Source organism: Chrysochloris asiatica, unplaced genomic scaffold, assembly GCF_000296735.1.
Source record: "Chrysochloris asiatica unplaced genomic scaffold, ChrAsi1.0 scaffold00018, whole genome shotgun sequence".
NCBI lineage: Eukaryota > Metazoa > Chordata > Mammalia > Afrosoricida > Chrysochloridae > Chrysochloris > Chrysochloris asiatica.
Window position 1 is genome coordinate 4,649,868 of NW_006408536.1, and position 13,724 is coordinate 4,663,591.

At 38.1% G+C, this 13,724-nt stretch overlaps 1 protein-coding gene across 1 annotated transcript in view; it reads left to right on the forward strand.

Annotated features, from left to right (window-relative positions):
• Positions 1-9,651, forward strand: part of LOC102833965 — a 52,314-nt gene extending 42,663 nt beyond the window's left edge. Inside the window, exons 3-4 of the mRNA XM_006835659.1 lie at positions 8,120-8,348; positions 9,074-9,651. Coding sequence (XP_006835722.1) covers positions 8,120-8,348; positions 9,074-9,651 — 807 coding nt within the window. The remainder of the gene's footprint in view (positions 1-8,119; positions 8,349-9,073) is intronic.
• The last annotated feature ends 4,073 nt before the right edge of the window (positions 9,652-13,724 follow it).

The following is a 13,724-nucleotide window of genomic DNA, read 5'->3' on the forward strand; positions in this document are numbered from 1 at the left end:
TTATATGCCCAAAATATGATTTTAAAGATGTTGTTTTGTGTAATTGCCTTTTAAATCAGTTACAATAAGTCAGTAGCACCAATATGTAATTATATTTTGTTTTATTGTTACCTAAATAGTTGTTTTAACTAGAGATTCTGTTTTTCCCAGATGTATTGTAATTGCTCTCTGGTGTCACTTGTTTCATGCTGAAGAATTTTCTGTATACTTTTTTATAATGCAGGACTTCTAGCATGAAAGTTTTTCCAGTTTTGGTTTATCTAGAAATGCTTTTGTTTTCACTTTTGATAGGTAACTTTGCTTGGATGTAGGATTCTTGGTTGACAGTTCATTTTTGTTTGCAGCACTTTGAATATGTAATCCCACTGCATTCTGACACTGCACCTATGAAAATCAGCTCTTGGTCTTACTGATGTCTGCTTTGTACATGATGAATCATTTTTTCTGCTGTCAATAATAGTTCTTCATTATTATATTTGACTGTCACTATTTTTGTAATGATGTGTCTTGATGTGATCTCTGTATTTATCCTACTCAGACCTGGTTGGCCATCTTGAATGTCTAAATTAGTGTTTTGCTATCAAATTCAGCTATTATTTCTTCAAATATTTTATTTTTTCCTATTATCTCTCTCCCCTCCTTCTGGTAGTTCCATTACGTGTATGTTAGTGCTGGTCACGATGCTCCACATTTCTCTGAGTTCATTTCACTCTACTGTTTTTTATTTCCATTGATCAGATTATGTAATCTAGATTAATTTATCTTCAAGTCTACTGATTGCTACGTCTGTCAACTCAAATCTATTTTTGAGTCCCTGTAATGGATTTTCCATATCATTTATTGTACTTTTCCACACCAGAATTTCAATTTGGCTCTTAAACAAATAATTTCTAGATTAAAACAAACAAACACTTTTTATTGTGACTTAAGTGAAAGTTTACAGAATAAAATGGTTTTCCATTCAACCATTCATGCACTTTTTGTTTGGTGATATTGATTGAAATCCTCAATGTAACACCAATCTTGCCACTTCTTCCTTGTGTTACCCATTTCTATTTGTTCTTCTTCCCTTTCCCATTCTGCCCTCTGAACTTTGTTGTTGTTGTTGTTAGGTGCCATCGAGTCAGTACTGACTCATAGCGACCTTATGCACAGCAGAACTAAACACTGCCCCATCCTGGGCCAACCTCTCTACTGTTGCCACGCTTGAGTCCATCGATGCTGCCACTTGGCCAATCCATCTTGTTGGGGGTCTTCCTCTTTTTCTCTGACCCTCCATCTTACCAAACATGATGTCCTTCTCCAGCGACTGTTCCCTCCTGACAATATGTCCGAAGTATGAGAGACGAAGCTTAGCCATCTTGGCCTCCAAGGAGCACTCTGGCTGCACTTTTTCTAAAATGGTTCTTTTGGCAGCCCATGGCACTTTCAGTATTCTCCTCTAACACCGTAATGCAAAGGCATCAATTCTTCTGCAGTCTTCTTTATTTACTGTCCAACTTTCACATGCATATGAGGTTATTGAAAATACTAGGCAAATGCTGCCCTTTTGATCTCATATGGTTGATTGTTCTAAGGTATGCGTACCTCCTACGTGTTACTATAAACTTGATGTATGTTTTCCATCCTTTGATTTTAAATTTATTTTTGCCTTTGTCTAGGAGCTCTAGTGGCACTGTAGGGTACACATTGGATTGCTAAGCACAAGGTTGGCAGTTCAAAACTGCCATCTGCTCTGTGGGAGAAAGATGAGGCTCTCTGCTCCTACCTCAGAAACTCTATATAGGGGTCCTGTTTTCTTATCCATTCTGCCAATCCCTTTCTCTTTATTGGTGTATGTAGTAATCCATGTACATCCAATGGAATTAATGATAGGTATACATTTAAGAGCCCTGTTGTGGTGCTGTAGGATAAGTACTAGACTGCTAATCACAAAGTCAGCAGTTCAAACCCACCAGTTGCTCTTGGAAACCCTGTACAGGGTCACTATGAGTTGGAACTGACTTGACAGCACTTAACAACAACAATAACAACAGTTTAAAACAGTTTGTTCTATTTTGATTTTGTCCAGCATTCCTCTCCAATTGGAAGTTCTATAACAATACCATTTAGTCTCTCTTTTTGCTTTGTAGTTGTCATCATTTGTATGTTGATGCTGTGGTTCACTATTTTAAGCCTTAAAAGCTTATTTTACTTTTGAGAATTATTTTTCTGGATTGGTTTCCCAGTGATGTTGTCATGTGTCTTAATCTCAGGTTGTTGTCTTCTATCTTAATTTCAGGTTGTTTTCTGACATTGTTAATTTTCTTGTAAGGCTGATCTGGCTTTACAAATTAATTTTTTTGTTTGTATCTGGAAATGTCCTAATTTCACCTAATTTTGTATTTGAGGAACAGTTTTCTTTATATATAATTCTTGGCTGGCAATTTTCTAAGTCATGCCATACCTTTTTGCCTGCTGAGAAGAGCTTCATCTGGTTGGCTTCCCTTTATAAGTAACATTTCATTCTTCCTGAGCTGTTCTCAAGAGTCTTTGCCTTTGGTTTTAGAAGATTTGGTTATGATATGTTTTGGTGCATTTCTTTTGGTATCTCTCCTGTATGGAGTTCATTGGGCTTCTTAGATGAATCTTTTCATCTTCCATTATATTGAGGAAGTTTTTACCTAGCAAATGTTGACAATTCTCTGGGGGTTTTTGTTTGCTTGTTTTATACCTCCGCCTCCTGTTCAGGAATTTTGATTACACATTGTTCTTGATAGTGTTCCACATATTTCTTAGGCTCTCTTCATTATTTTTTCTTGTTTTCCTTCATACAAATCGGTGTCAAGGGATTTGTCTTCTAATTCGTGGACCTATTGTGGAATTGATTGGATTCTACTCTTTTGTCCATCTAATGTGTATCTACCTCTGAAATTTTAGTGTTAATCTTCAGGATTTCTAAATGCTGTTTTTGTCCTGGTAGTGCAGTGGAGTAAGCATTGGCCTGCTGTCCTAATGGCTGCAGTTCAAACCCACCAGTCACTGTATGGGAGAAAGATGAGGCTTTCTACTCCCTTGAAGATTTATAGCCCTAGAAACCCTATAGAGCAGTTCTCCTTTGTCCAATAAGGTCACTAGGAGTTGGAATCAACTTGATGGTAGTGATCTGGGTTTTGTATGTTTTCTGATTGTCTATTTATTTTGTCATTTCACTTTTGTATTGTTTTTCTGAGTTCTTCTAGAATATTGTATGGGGTTTGCATGACTTTACATACAGTTTCCTTGAGATAGTGGAAGGATTATCTATCTATCTATCTATCTATCTATCTGCTATTTTTAAGTGCTTTCGAAGCAATTCCAACTCATATATACATATATTGAAGAGCAGGTAATGAAACTACCTGATGAGAAATTAAAATATATATATATGTTGTTGTTAAGTCCCGTGGAGTCAGTTCCAACTCATTGTGACCCTGCACAGGGTTTCCGAGGCTATAAATTTTTACGGGAGCAGAAAGCCTCATGTTTTTCCTGCGGAACCACTGGTAGTTTCAAGATTAACTTCTGTATCTGTTTCACTCAAATTTTGTGGTCTCTTTTATAGCAGGATTAGGCAGAATGTGACACCAGAATGCCATTTTGTGTCTTCCTTTCTCCATGTGTTTTTTTTTTTTAATCTTCTCTATTTAATCAGTCATTGTTATCATTGATGTTAGTGTTGTTAATTGCCATCAAATCTGTTTCCACTTATGGTGGCCTTACAGATAACAGAGTGAAACGCTGCCTACACCTGCTCTGTCTTCATGACCATTGTTTTGTATGAGTTCATTGTTGTAGCTATTGTGTCAATCCATCTCACTGAGATTTCCTCTAACTTTCATTGACTTTCTACTTTGCAAATATGATGCCTTTTTCTAGTGATTGGGCTTTCCTAATGATGAGTCAAAAGTAAGTGAGCTGATGTTTCACCATCCTTATTTGTAAGGAACATTTTGGTTGTGCTTCTTCTAAGGTTGATTAATTTGTTTGTCAGGCATTCATGGCATATGCAATATTCTTCACCAACACTGCAATTCAAATGTGTAAATCCTTCTTTTGTCTTTCTTTTTCATTGTCTAGCTTTTTCTTGCATATGAGGAGATAGAAAATACCTACCGTGGACCTTTATCATCAAAGTGACCTATTTGTTTTGTAACTGCAAGGAGCTCTTTTGCAGTAGGTATTCCCAATGCAATATATCATTGTATTTCTTTTTTTCCCTTTTCTTTTTTAAAATGTTTTATTGTGAATTATGTGATCATTTACATGGGAGAAGATTAGCTTTACATTCACCCTATCGTATATCATTACATTGCAATGGTTATAATCCCCTCCATGTATCATCAACCAACCAAAGGGTATACCCTGCAAGCTTGCCCCCTGGTCATCAGGACACAGCCCCTCTCCCTCTCTGGGTCTAGAGTCCCCAGCTGCTCCATCTCTCCATGTCATCGTCTCTGCCTACATCTCTGGTGTCACTATTTCTTGGGGTAGGGTCTCGCACTCCGCTCTTCTCCCTTGATCATTGTATTTCTTGACTGCTGATTCCATGGAGAAGTCTACTTTTTGATCCAATAGAATGGAATCACTGACTACTTCAATACCTTCATATATCACAATATTGTCATTAGGCCAGTTGTGAGGATTTTTCTCTCTTATGTTCAGGTAGTCCATACTCAAGGATGTAGTCTTTGGTCTGCATCAATAAGTGTTTCAAGTTGTCCTGATTTCTGGCAATCTTTGTTGTGTTATCTGTATATTACAGGTTGTTTAACGAATCCCTCCAATACTGATGCTATGTTCTTCATATAATCTAGCTTCTTGTAGTATTTATTCAGTATACAGATTGAATATCTAAGGTGAAAATATACAACCCTGCCACATATTTTTCCCAATATTGAGCCACATTGTTAATTTTTAAAAAATCATTAAATATGTTTTCCTTTGGTTCTTTGAATATGTTTTTAATAACTGTTTTCATATTTTTACCTGCTAGCCCTACATTTGAGTCTTCTCAAAGGAAGTCTCTGTTTCTTGTCTTTTGTTATGATAATAATGTGTCACATTGTTCCTTGTCTCTTTTTTGTTGTTGAGATTAGACATTTTAGATGATATCCTGGAACAATTCTGGATGATGATCCTCCTTCTGGTCTTCTTCTTGACTTTGTTGTTTATTTAGTGATTTGTCTGAGCTAATTCTGAGAAATCTATCTCCACTGCAGTCTTTTTGACTAACAAACACACTTGTAATTTTATTTTTAAGCCTCGCTTACTAGTAGTTATCCCTAGGTCAGAATAACTTGCTGTTCAGCTAATGATTGGCCAGAAGTTTTGCTTAAGCTTCTTGAACAATTAACACTTCTTCCACTTGCTAATGGCGTTTTGGTGTGGCACTGCAGGCTAATGTACTGGACTTCAAAATTGGTTTGAACCATAAGGTTGGCTATTCAAGCTCACCAGTTGTTCCTCAGAAACCCTATGCAGGTTTGCTGTGGGTTGGAACTGACTTGATGGCACTTAACAACAACGATAACAACTCCTTGCTGATGGGTCTTTTTGTGATTTGAGAATGCTTTCAAGCTTTCCACCACATCTGAGTTTATCAGCTCCTGAAATGGGATGCAGCATAGTGCATGGAAACAGCTGGCTGGTTGAGAGAAGGTTCCATGCTGGAAGAGGCAATCCGGGGAATCCGGGGGCTATCATCCTGCCATTAGTGCTCAGTTTACCAACCACTAAAGTTCACAGGGTGTCATTGTCCATTATATTCCTTAGAATATGAACACAGGAGTCTTCTCTAGTTTGAAAAAATCTTAAGACTATGAATTTAATAATGCTTTTCTTACATTTCTTGATGACTTGTCCTGAGTGTCAAAGACAAACCCCTGCATGGCATTACGTTTCCTTGCTTAAAATCCATTGTTTCCATTCTTGTTAGCAGTGTTAAAACCATGTTAACCCAGCAACCTGGCCTGGAAAACATGCTTGGTCTATTAGTTTTATGTATTATTGCCTCAGTTGTTCCCCACTGTTGTTCCCTTCATTCTCCTGGACCTTGAAGCTTCATTAGACCCGGCAATAAAGATTGACCTGTTATGACATTGTATTGTTGTCTATGGTCCTCTGAGAACTGATAGACTGTCATGCTGGAGATGCTTATTCTCCTTTTCTCAAAGTGCTTGATGAACTTGCCTTCTTGTCTTTATTCCATGTCCCTCAGATTAATGGAACTAACATTACTGGGCTTACAATCCATTGGATTGATTTCCACCACAATTACTTGCCCCCCACTTTTTTTTAACCTCACTTAGAACTGGTTGCTTTTGTTTTCTAGCATGTGATGTAGAATGCCAGTACATGCCCAGAAGTCCATTCCTGCATAGAGAAAAATATGGTGCCCTTCTTGAAATACAATTATTTCTTTAGCATCGCTTGTTACCCTACTCAAAGCCCATTGCAGTCATTTTTAAGCATGTGATATATGATTTGAATACATGTCCAAATTAATATCCTTTTTTCATTGGTTATGATTGTATTGTTTTCCCCAGAATCACTATGCTTGCATTTTCTATCCTGTGCTTCTTTGCAACTTGGCTTCAATCCACTTTTAGTTAATTGAAATCACTAGGCCTAGGAACAATGGCTGGTCTGTCAGGACATTGTATGCTACTGTTATAAGGATTCTGCTTTTGTCTAAATAAATATTATCCCATGAAGCCAGTTCTTTTCTTCTCAAAGTGTCTCAATATCTTTTAACCCCATTGAATGCCCCTAACAGCTGCTGAACAATTGTCATGTTGTTGTTGTTGTTAAGTGCTGCTGAGTCGGTTCCGACCCATAGCGAGCCTTATAGGGTTTCCAAGGAGTGGCTGGTGAGCTTGAGCTGCCTACCTTGAGGTTCAAACTGACCTTACAATCCAGTGCACTAACCCATAGTGCCACACCAGGACTCCAAGCCATTGTCATAGCAGCCCTAAATTCACCTACTTTACTAGCTCCATGAAGAATGGCAACTGCTCAAGTAAATGTAGTCTTGATTATAATGCTCCTCACAAGTCTGGGGTAAATTCATTGATATGAGGCTTGGCCCTAAGCAAGGAGCAAGGTGGGCAAATCCCACTTCCATTGTTAATTGTGTGGTGAAGATTAAAATGAATCCAGTTCCCACTTGGAAATAGATCTAGGCATCACCTTTCGACTTTTCCAGTCTTTGTCACCTGCTGCTCCAAGGAACACTGTCGCTTATTTCCAACCATCTAGGATGCATCATGGTGTATAGATCAAAAACTCATGAACATAAATGAGTCCTTCTACTTTAAACCAGCTACCCATTCTTTCTTTCATTTCTCGCCCTACAGGAGCAGGTCAGATCATACAAGTTACAGTGACAGTCCTTCAGACTGCCAAATAAACAATGCCAGTCCTCGCTTGGTCTCACTGGCCCTGTTGGCTAAATAATTCTCTGGAACAACTCATAGAATTCAGAGAGAATACCATTCTGATTTATTATAACCAGAAAGGATATAGACAAGATTCAGGACAAGGTCTGGAGGATTCCTAGTGCTAGCTTCCATGACTCCTGGAGATGTGCTGGGAAGAGTGGCTGGTGTGTCATTTCAAGGTAGAATTGATTCTTGTGTTTCTCATGAGTCTGACAAAAATGCCATGGCCATTAGACTGAATCCTTTCTTCTTAAAGCATTTTTTGACATCCTTCAACAAGCACTGCTCAGTGACCTCAACTGACACTGTATTGATGAAATGCACCAGCACTAAAAAGAATGGTCAGTCCTTTCAATGAAGGGTTGGTTTTTATACCGTCAGGGTTAATCTAATTACATCGTTTTTGATAAAAGTGTTATTATTATTAACATAAGTGAAGTGATTCAATTCAAAAACATTTCTGGTTCCTTTTAATCAGTTTTATCTCACTCTAAAATTGCACCTTTTCAGAGAGTCCATCTCCAACTGCACCTCTAAAGTATCATTTTAGGCAATCCTAAATCTGTGTTTCACCACCCTGTTTTATTTTCAAATGACTTATCAATGTTTACTTTTTCCTATTTTTCATGTAGTTATTTTATGTATTAAATTTTGTTCAGCATACACCAACCAGGATGTACTCACTGAGAGCAGGAATTCTGCTTTTGAGTCATTTGGAGATGGATCACAGAAATTATACTGTAGAGTTGACAAAGAAACTGAAATCCAATGACTCCATATATACTCAGTGCACTTCTGTTGTAAGACTCCTTTGTGACTCTCTTGGCTTAGAGAGTTCCCCCGTGATCCGCACCCTCGAGCAGCTCTCCAGTTTCACATTTAGGTGTGGTGTCAGTGTTCAAATGCTTCATCTACTTAGCAGGGCTACCCTCTTTATCCTCTTAGCAAACACTTCCATTTGTGAGAGTGAAGTCAAGTCCAGAGAATTGAGCCCCACCTTCCCAACCTATTTTTCATTTTTAGAGCCTGTAACCATACTGAGACCAGTTAGACTCTTAGCATATAGACAGACAATACTATGTCTTATAGATGAGTGTTTTCTTTACACCTTGTATTACTTTTGGCATTTTATAGATGTTCAAACATATTGGTTGGTGGGTTGAAGGATTGAATGAATATATGAAGAGTGTTAATTTTCATTCAATTAGAATGACTCCATATATACTCAGTGCACTTCTGTTTTAAGACTCCTTTGTGAGTTCCCCAGTGATCCGCACCCTGAACCTGAAATCATGCTTGGTTTTTACTCTTGTAATGTCTAGGGCTCATAATTTTAATTGTGATGCTCAATAGACAGTATACATATATTGCTGGTGTGGTGCTGTGGGTTAATGTGCTGCAAGGTTGGTCTGAACTGCAAGGTCAGTGGTTCAAGCTCACCATTTGCTCCTTCAAAACCTTATACAGGTCAAGTTTGCCCTGCGATCCCGTGGATCTGTGTCTTGCTTCAACAGTGTTTGGGAACAGATCCGGGCACTCCCTTACCTCCAGCCTGAGACCACCTCTAACAACTTCTTTGGGCACAATCTCTTCTCTGGGACCATCTTCTTGAGCATTACCTGTTACCCGGATCCGTCAGAATTATTCCGCTGAAGCCGAGGCCGGTGTCAACCATCTGGTTAATCTGCATCTGCGGGCCTCTTACACCTACCTTTCTTTGGGCTTCTATTTCTATCGTGATGATGTGGCCTTGGAAGGTGTGGGACTCTTCTTCCGTGAGTTGGCGAAGGAAAAGCGTGAGGGTGCTGAGCGTCTCTTGAAACTGCAAAACCAGCGTGGTGGTCGTGCACTCTTCCAGGGCGTGCAGAATCCCTCCCAAGATGAGTGGGGAAGAACCCTGGACGCCATGGAAGCCTCCCTGGTCCTGGAGGAGAACCTGAACCAGTCTCTTCTGGATCTGCACGCTGTGGGTGCTACCCACACAGACCCCCACCTCTGTGACTTTCTGGAGAATCATTTCCTCAACGAGGAGGTGAAAATTATCAAGAAGATGGGCGACCACTTGACCAACCTCCGTAGGATGGCCAGTCTCAGGCAGGGCTGGGCGAATACCTCTGCGAGAGGCTCACTCTCAAGCACGACTCGGAAGAGCCCATGGAACCCCGCAACCTGTGAAGGGCCTTCTACCTGAACTTTGCTCTCTAGACACAGAGGCAGCAGAGTCAATGCCCTGGAGCCCCTCTTCGCCCAAGCGGTGGACCAAATGAAAACAATAAAGCTTCCTTTTACAGCAAAAAACCCCCAAAACAAAACCTTATACAGGATGGCTATGAGTTGAAATCAACTAGTCAGAACTTGACAACAACAACAGATGTCGAGGGCTCATGACTTTAATTGTGATGTTCAATAAGCACTGCATATATTGTATTGGTAGCATAGTGGTTACGAATCGGGCTGCGAACCTTAAGGTCAGCGGTTCTAAACTAACAGCCGCTCCGCGGGAGAAAAGTGAGGCTTTCTACTGCTGTAAAGATTTACACCCTCGGAAACCCTGTACATGGTCGCTATGGGTCGGAACCGACTCGATGGCACTTAACAACAACAACAACGTATTGTATTTATATTCATGTTGTTGTTGTAGTTGTTATGTGCCATGGAGTCGGTTCTGACTCATAGAGACCCTGTACAGGGTTTCCGAGGGTGTAAAAGTTTACGGAAGCAGAAAGCCTCATGTTTCTCCCGTGGAACAGCTAGTAGTTTCAAACTGCCGACCGTGAGATTAGCAACCTGATTTGTAACCACTACACTACCAGAGCTCCTTATTTATATTCATAGTAAAGGAGATATTTGTATAATCATTTATCCAGAAAGGTTTTTGTTTGATTTTATGAAATCTTTTATTGACTTATTCCTCGATTAGATATTTCTGAATGAATAAAAGTTATCATGCAGAACATGTGAAAAGAAATAAAGTGCTGCTTACTTTGTTTTATCTTTTAGATTCCTTGGTTTCTAAAAAAGGAGAGTTTATTCAACTAATGAAAAATGTCAACAATTTTTCTATCACAAGAAATGACAAGAAATAAATGACCTTTTATTTTTTACATGCAATGTAAACAGAACTAGAAATGATTTCCAAAAAGGATTTTCTTGTCCAAAGAAATAAGGTTTAAAGGGAAAAAATATTCTCTCTGGGTTGTTTCAGCATTCCAAATTTATTAAGTCAACTTTTCTCCTCTAAACCTCTATCAGAGCAAACCTAACACTTTTATTTTTAATAACTAGTCTTTGTGTTTATAACTAAGTGAATTATCTTCTCCATTCTTCATACAAAACTTTTGGGTGCTGATATTAATCAGGTAATGTACTAAATATTAATTTCTATTTGGTAATTTGGTAGGATAATGAGAAATTCAGTTAGCACTACATTATAACACTGTCTAGACATTTGCTGCAGTTAAGTCAGTGGTAGGTGTAGGGTCAAATTATATAACTTCAATTCTTTAGAAAACCACATAAGTAAAATGTTATAGAAATTTAGAAAATTAATGTCAATTAAATTGATCATAAATTATCTACAGCAAGAGTTTTAGTATGTTAACTGTGTTAAGTATCTTATTCTCTATATAAATTTTCTTTATTTCTGCATTTTGTTACTATCTGCAATTATATGCTACCCCTAAAAATGCTTATTTGTCATATATCAAATATGTAGTCTTGCCTTGTTTCACTAGTATTGAAAATATGCAAAGCTTATGTAGCATGAATTTAAATGTTATAAATCTTATTATTCCACACAAATATCTTTGAAACATTATGACTAAGAATAATATTTAAAAATTCAAAACATTGTCAGTCGAGTCTCTAAAATCAAGCACAAAGAAAACTAAAGAAATACTACCCCACTGGTGGGAGAATTGTTGTTGTTGTTGTTGTTAAGTGCCGTGGAGTCGGAACCGATTCATAGCGACCCTGCACAGGGTTTCCGAGGGTGTAAATCTTTACGGGAGTAGAAAGCCTCATCTTTCTCCCGCGGAGCAGCTGGTAGTTTCGAACCGCTGACCTTGCGGTTCACAGCCCAAGTCGTAACCACTACGCTACCAGAGCTCCTTGGTGGGAGAATTAGGGATTATAAAATTTGATTGGCCACCTCTGATAAGTAGAAAAATCAAGTTATTTAAGGAATATTTTACAAATTATGTTGAAAAAGTTAGCCTCACATTTAATCATCTACGAACTTTGATCATGAATCAGAAGATCACACATAGCCCCATTTCTTTTTTTGCTGTTGTTCCACTTCAAGAAATATAATCCTTGCTTGGGAGTTTAGGACCATAGTCTGGGAGATACTAAATTCAACTGGTATCACATAGTCCACAAAGACAGTGTTCTATAAGGGGGCTTCAAAAAGTTCATGGGGAAAAAATGGAATTAAAATAAAATGGAAGTTTTCCACAAGCTTTTTGAAACCCCCTCTACATTCTACTTTGTAAATAGTGACTAAGGTCTTAAAAGCAGAGCAAAGAAGAGTGCAGAAAATCAAATCTGTGAGGAAACAACTCGTCCAAAGAACTAGAGAATCAAGTGAACCCTAGCCTTCACAGCCCTGAGAGCAAAAGAACTAGATGTGCTTGGCTACCATTGCTGACCACTCTGAAAGGAATCACAATAGGAGTTACTGGATAAAGTGGGAGCAAAATGTCAAAGTTCACAATCATAAAAAAGATCAGCCTTGTATGAGACCACAATTATAGAAAGTCAAGAAAAGTTTTTCACACTTAACAAACAAACAAACAAACAAACATTTTGTTGATGGGCACCCAAGATGGGAAGGAAAGAGAGGGCTTAAAAAAAAAAAAAAAAAGACTAGGTTTACAAAGACAGGTGAGACCGCCTTGAGACTATGGCCTTAAGTCACCCTTAAAATGAACTCATCCCAGTGGCTCAACTTTCTGTCAATGACAAGCCTATAAGGTGAATGATAACAAGAAGGAGGTATGCACTCCTTAGAACAATCAACTGTAGCAGATCAAAAGAACAGCTTTTGCCCAGGATAAAGCTCAGAAGGCAGGAAGGGATAGGAAAGAAGAACAAAGGGCAACAAAGAGGGAAGATGTGGGAAGAGTGCTGGTTCATTGTAGGGATTGCAATCAGTGTCACAAAACTAAATGTGTATACATTATGGAATAAAAACCAATTTGCTATGCAAACTGTCACCCAATCACTATAAAGAATCAATATAATCTTTAAATATTATGTTCATACATTTGCAATAGGCAATATGTCATACTGGAAAGTAAATTTAATTTGCTGTTTGCCTCTAGAGACAACATAGTCCCTTAACCTGAATGTTTTGCAAAGATAATATGTTATATTTCACTAGGACGAATTTCTGTTGTTTACATATGTGACTGGACAATTGCATTTGAGTCTATCACAGCAGGTTGAAAGTGCAGGCCTATATTATATTTTTTACAAAATGAAACAGATCCCAGTCGTCTTATTTCTCAGATGTCTTTACCTTGGGAGAATATGCAGTGGCTAAGATTTCAGGGGAAAATAATCCTCTGATACACAGCTGATAATAGATGCTAGAACTTTTATTTTCCCAAAATTAAGGGAGTCATCAAAATAATGGTTATACCAAGGGTCTTCTAGATCATTGGTGAATCTGTCAGCTGAAATTGAACCTCAAATACCTCACCGTCAATTGAAGATAGCAACAATTGTGTCATTTAAATTTTCAGTCCAATATGTTTTTTGTTCTTAGAAATTTGTGAATTGTAATGTTAGAAAATCCTAATGTAAAGATAAACAGGAAGCAATATTGCATAAATTGTAGGACTGTTGTAATAGAAAATAAAGTGATCAAAAAGAATTTTCCCAGAAAGAGTTTACATGTAACAGAAGTATTTGTCACCATAATCTTAATCTAAATATACTTAGTTATTGAGAACCCTCAATGTTCTTGTCTGTATTTGATGGTCTTCTCAGAGAGACACTGATCTTTGGGAAGTGGACAATCTGTTCATTTAAATGCTTAAAAGTTTCAGAAATACTTTATAATGGGATGTGTGTTTGTCTGGACTGAGAGAACAGATACACTATCAGTTCAGAGTTGTAATTTCTATATACTTTCACTGAAAAATAAGATTGTTGTTGTCAGGTGCCATCGAGTTGGAACCGACTCATAGTGACCCCATGCACAGCAGAACAAAACAATGTCCAATCCTGGGCCAACCTCACTACCACTGCCACACTTGA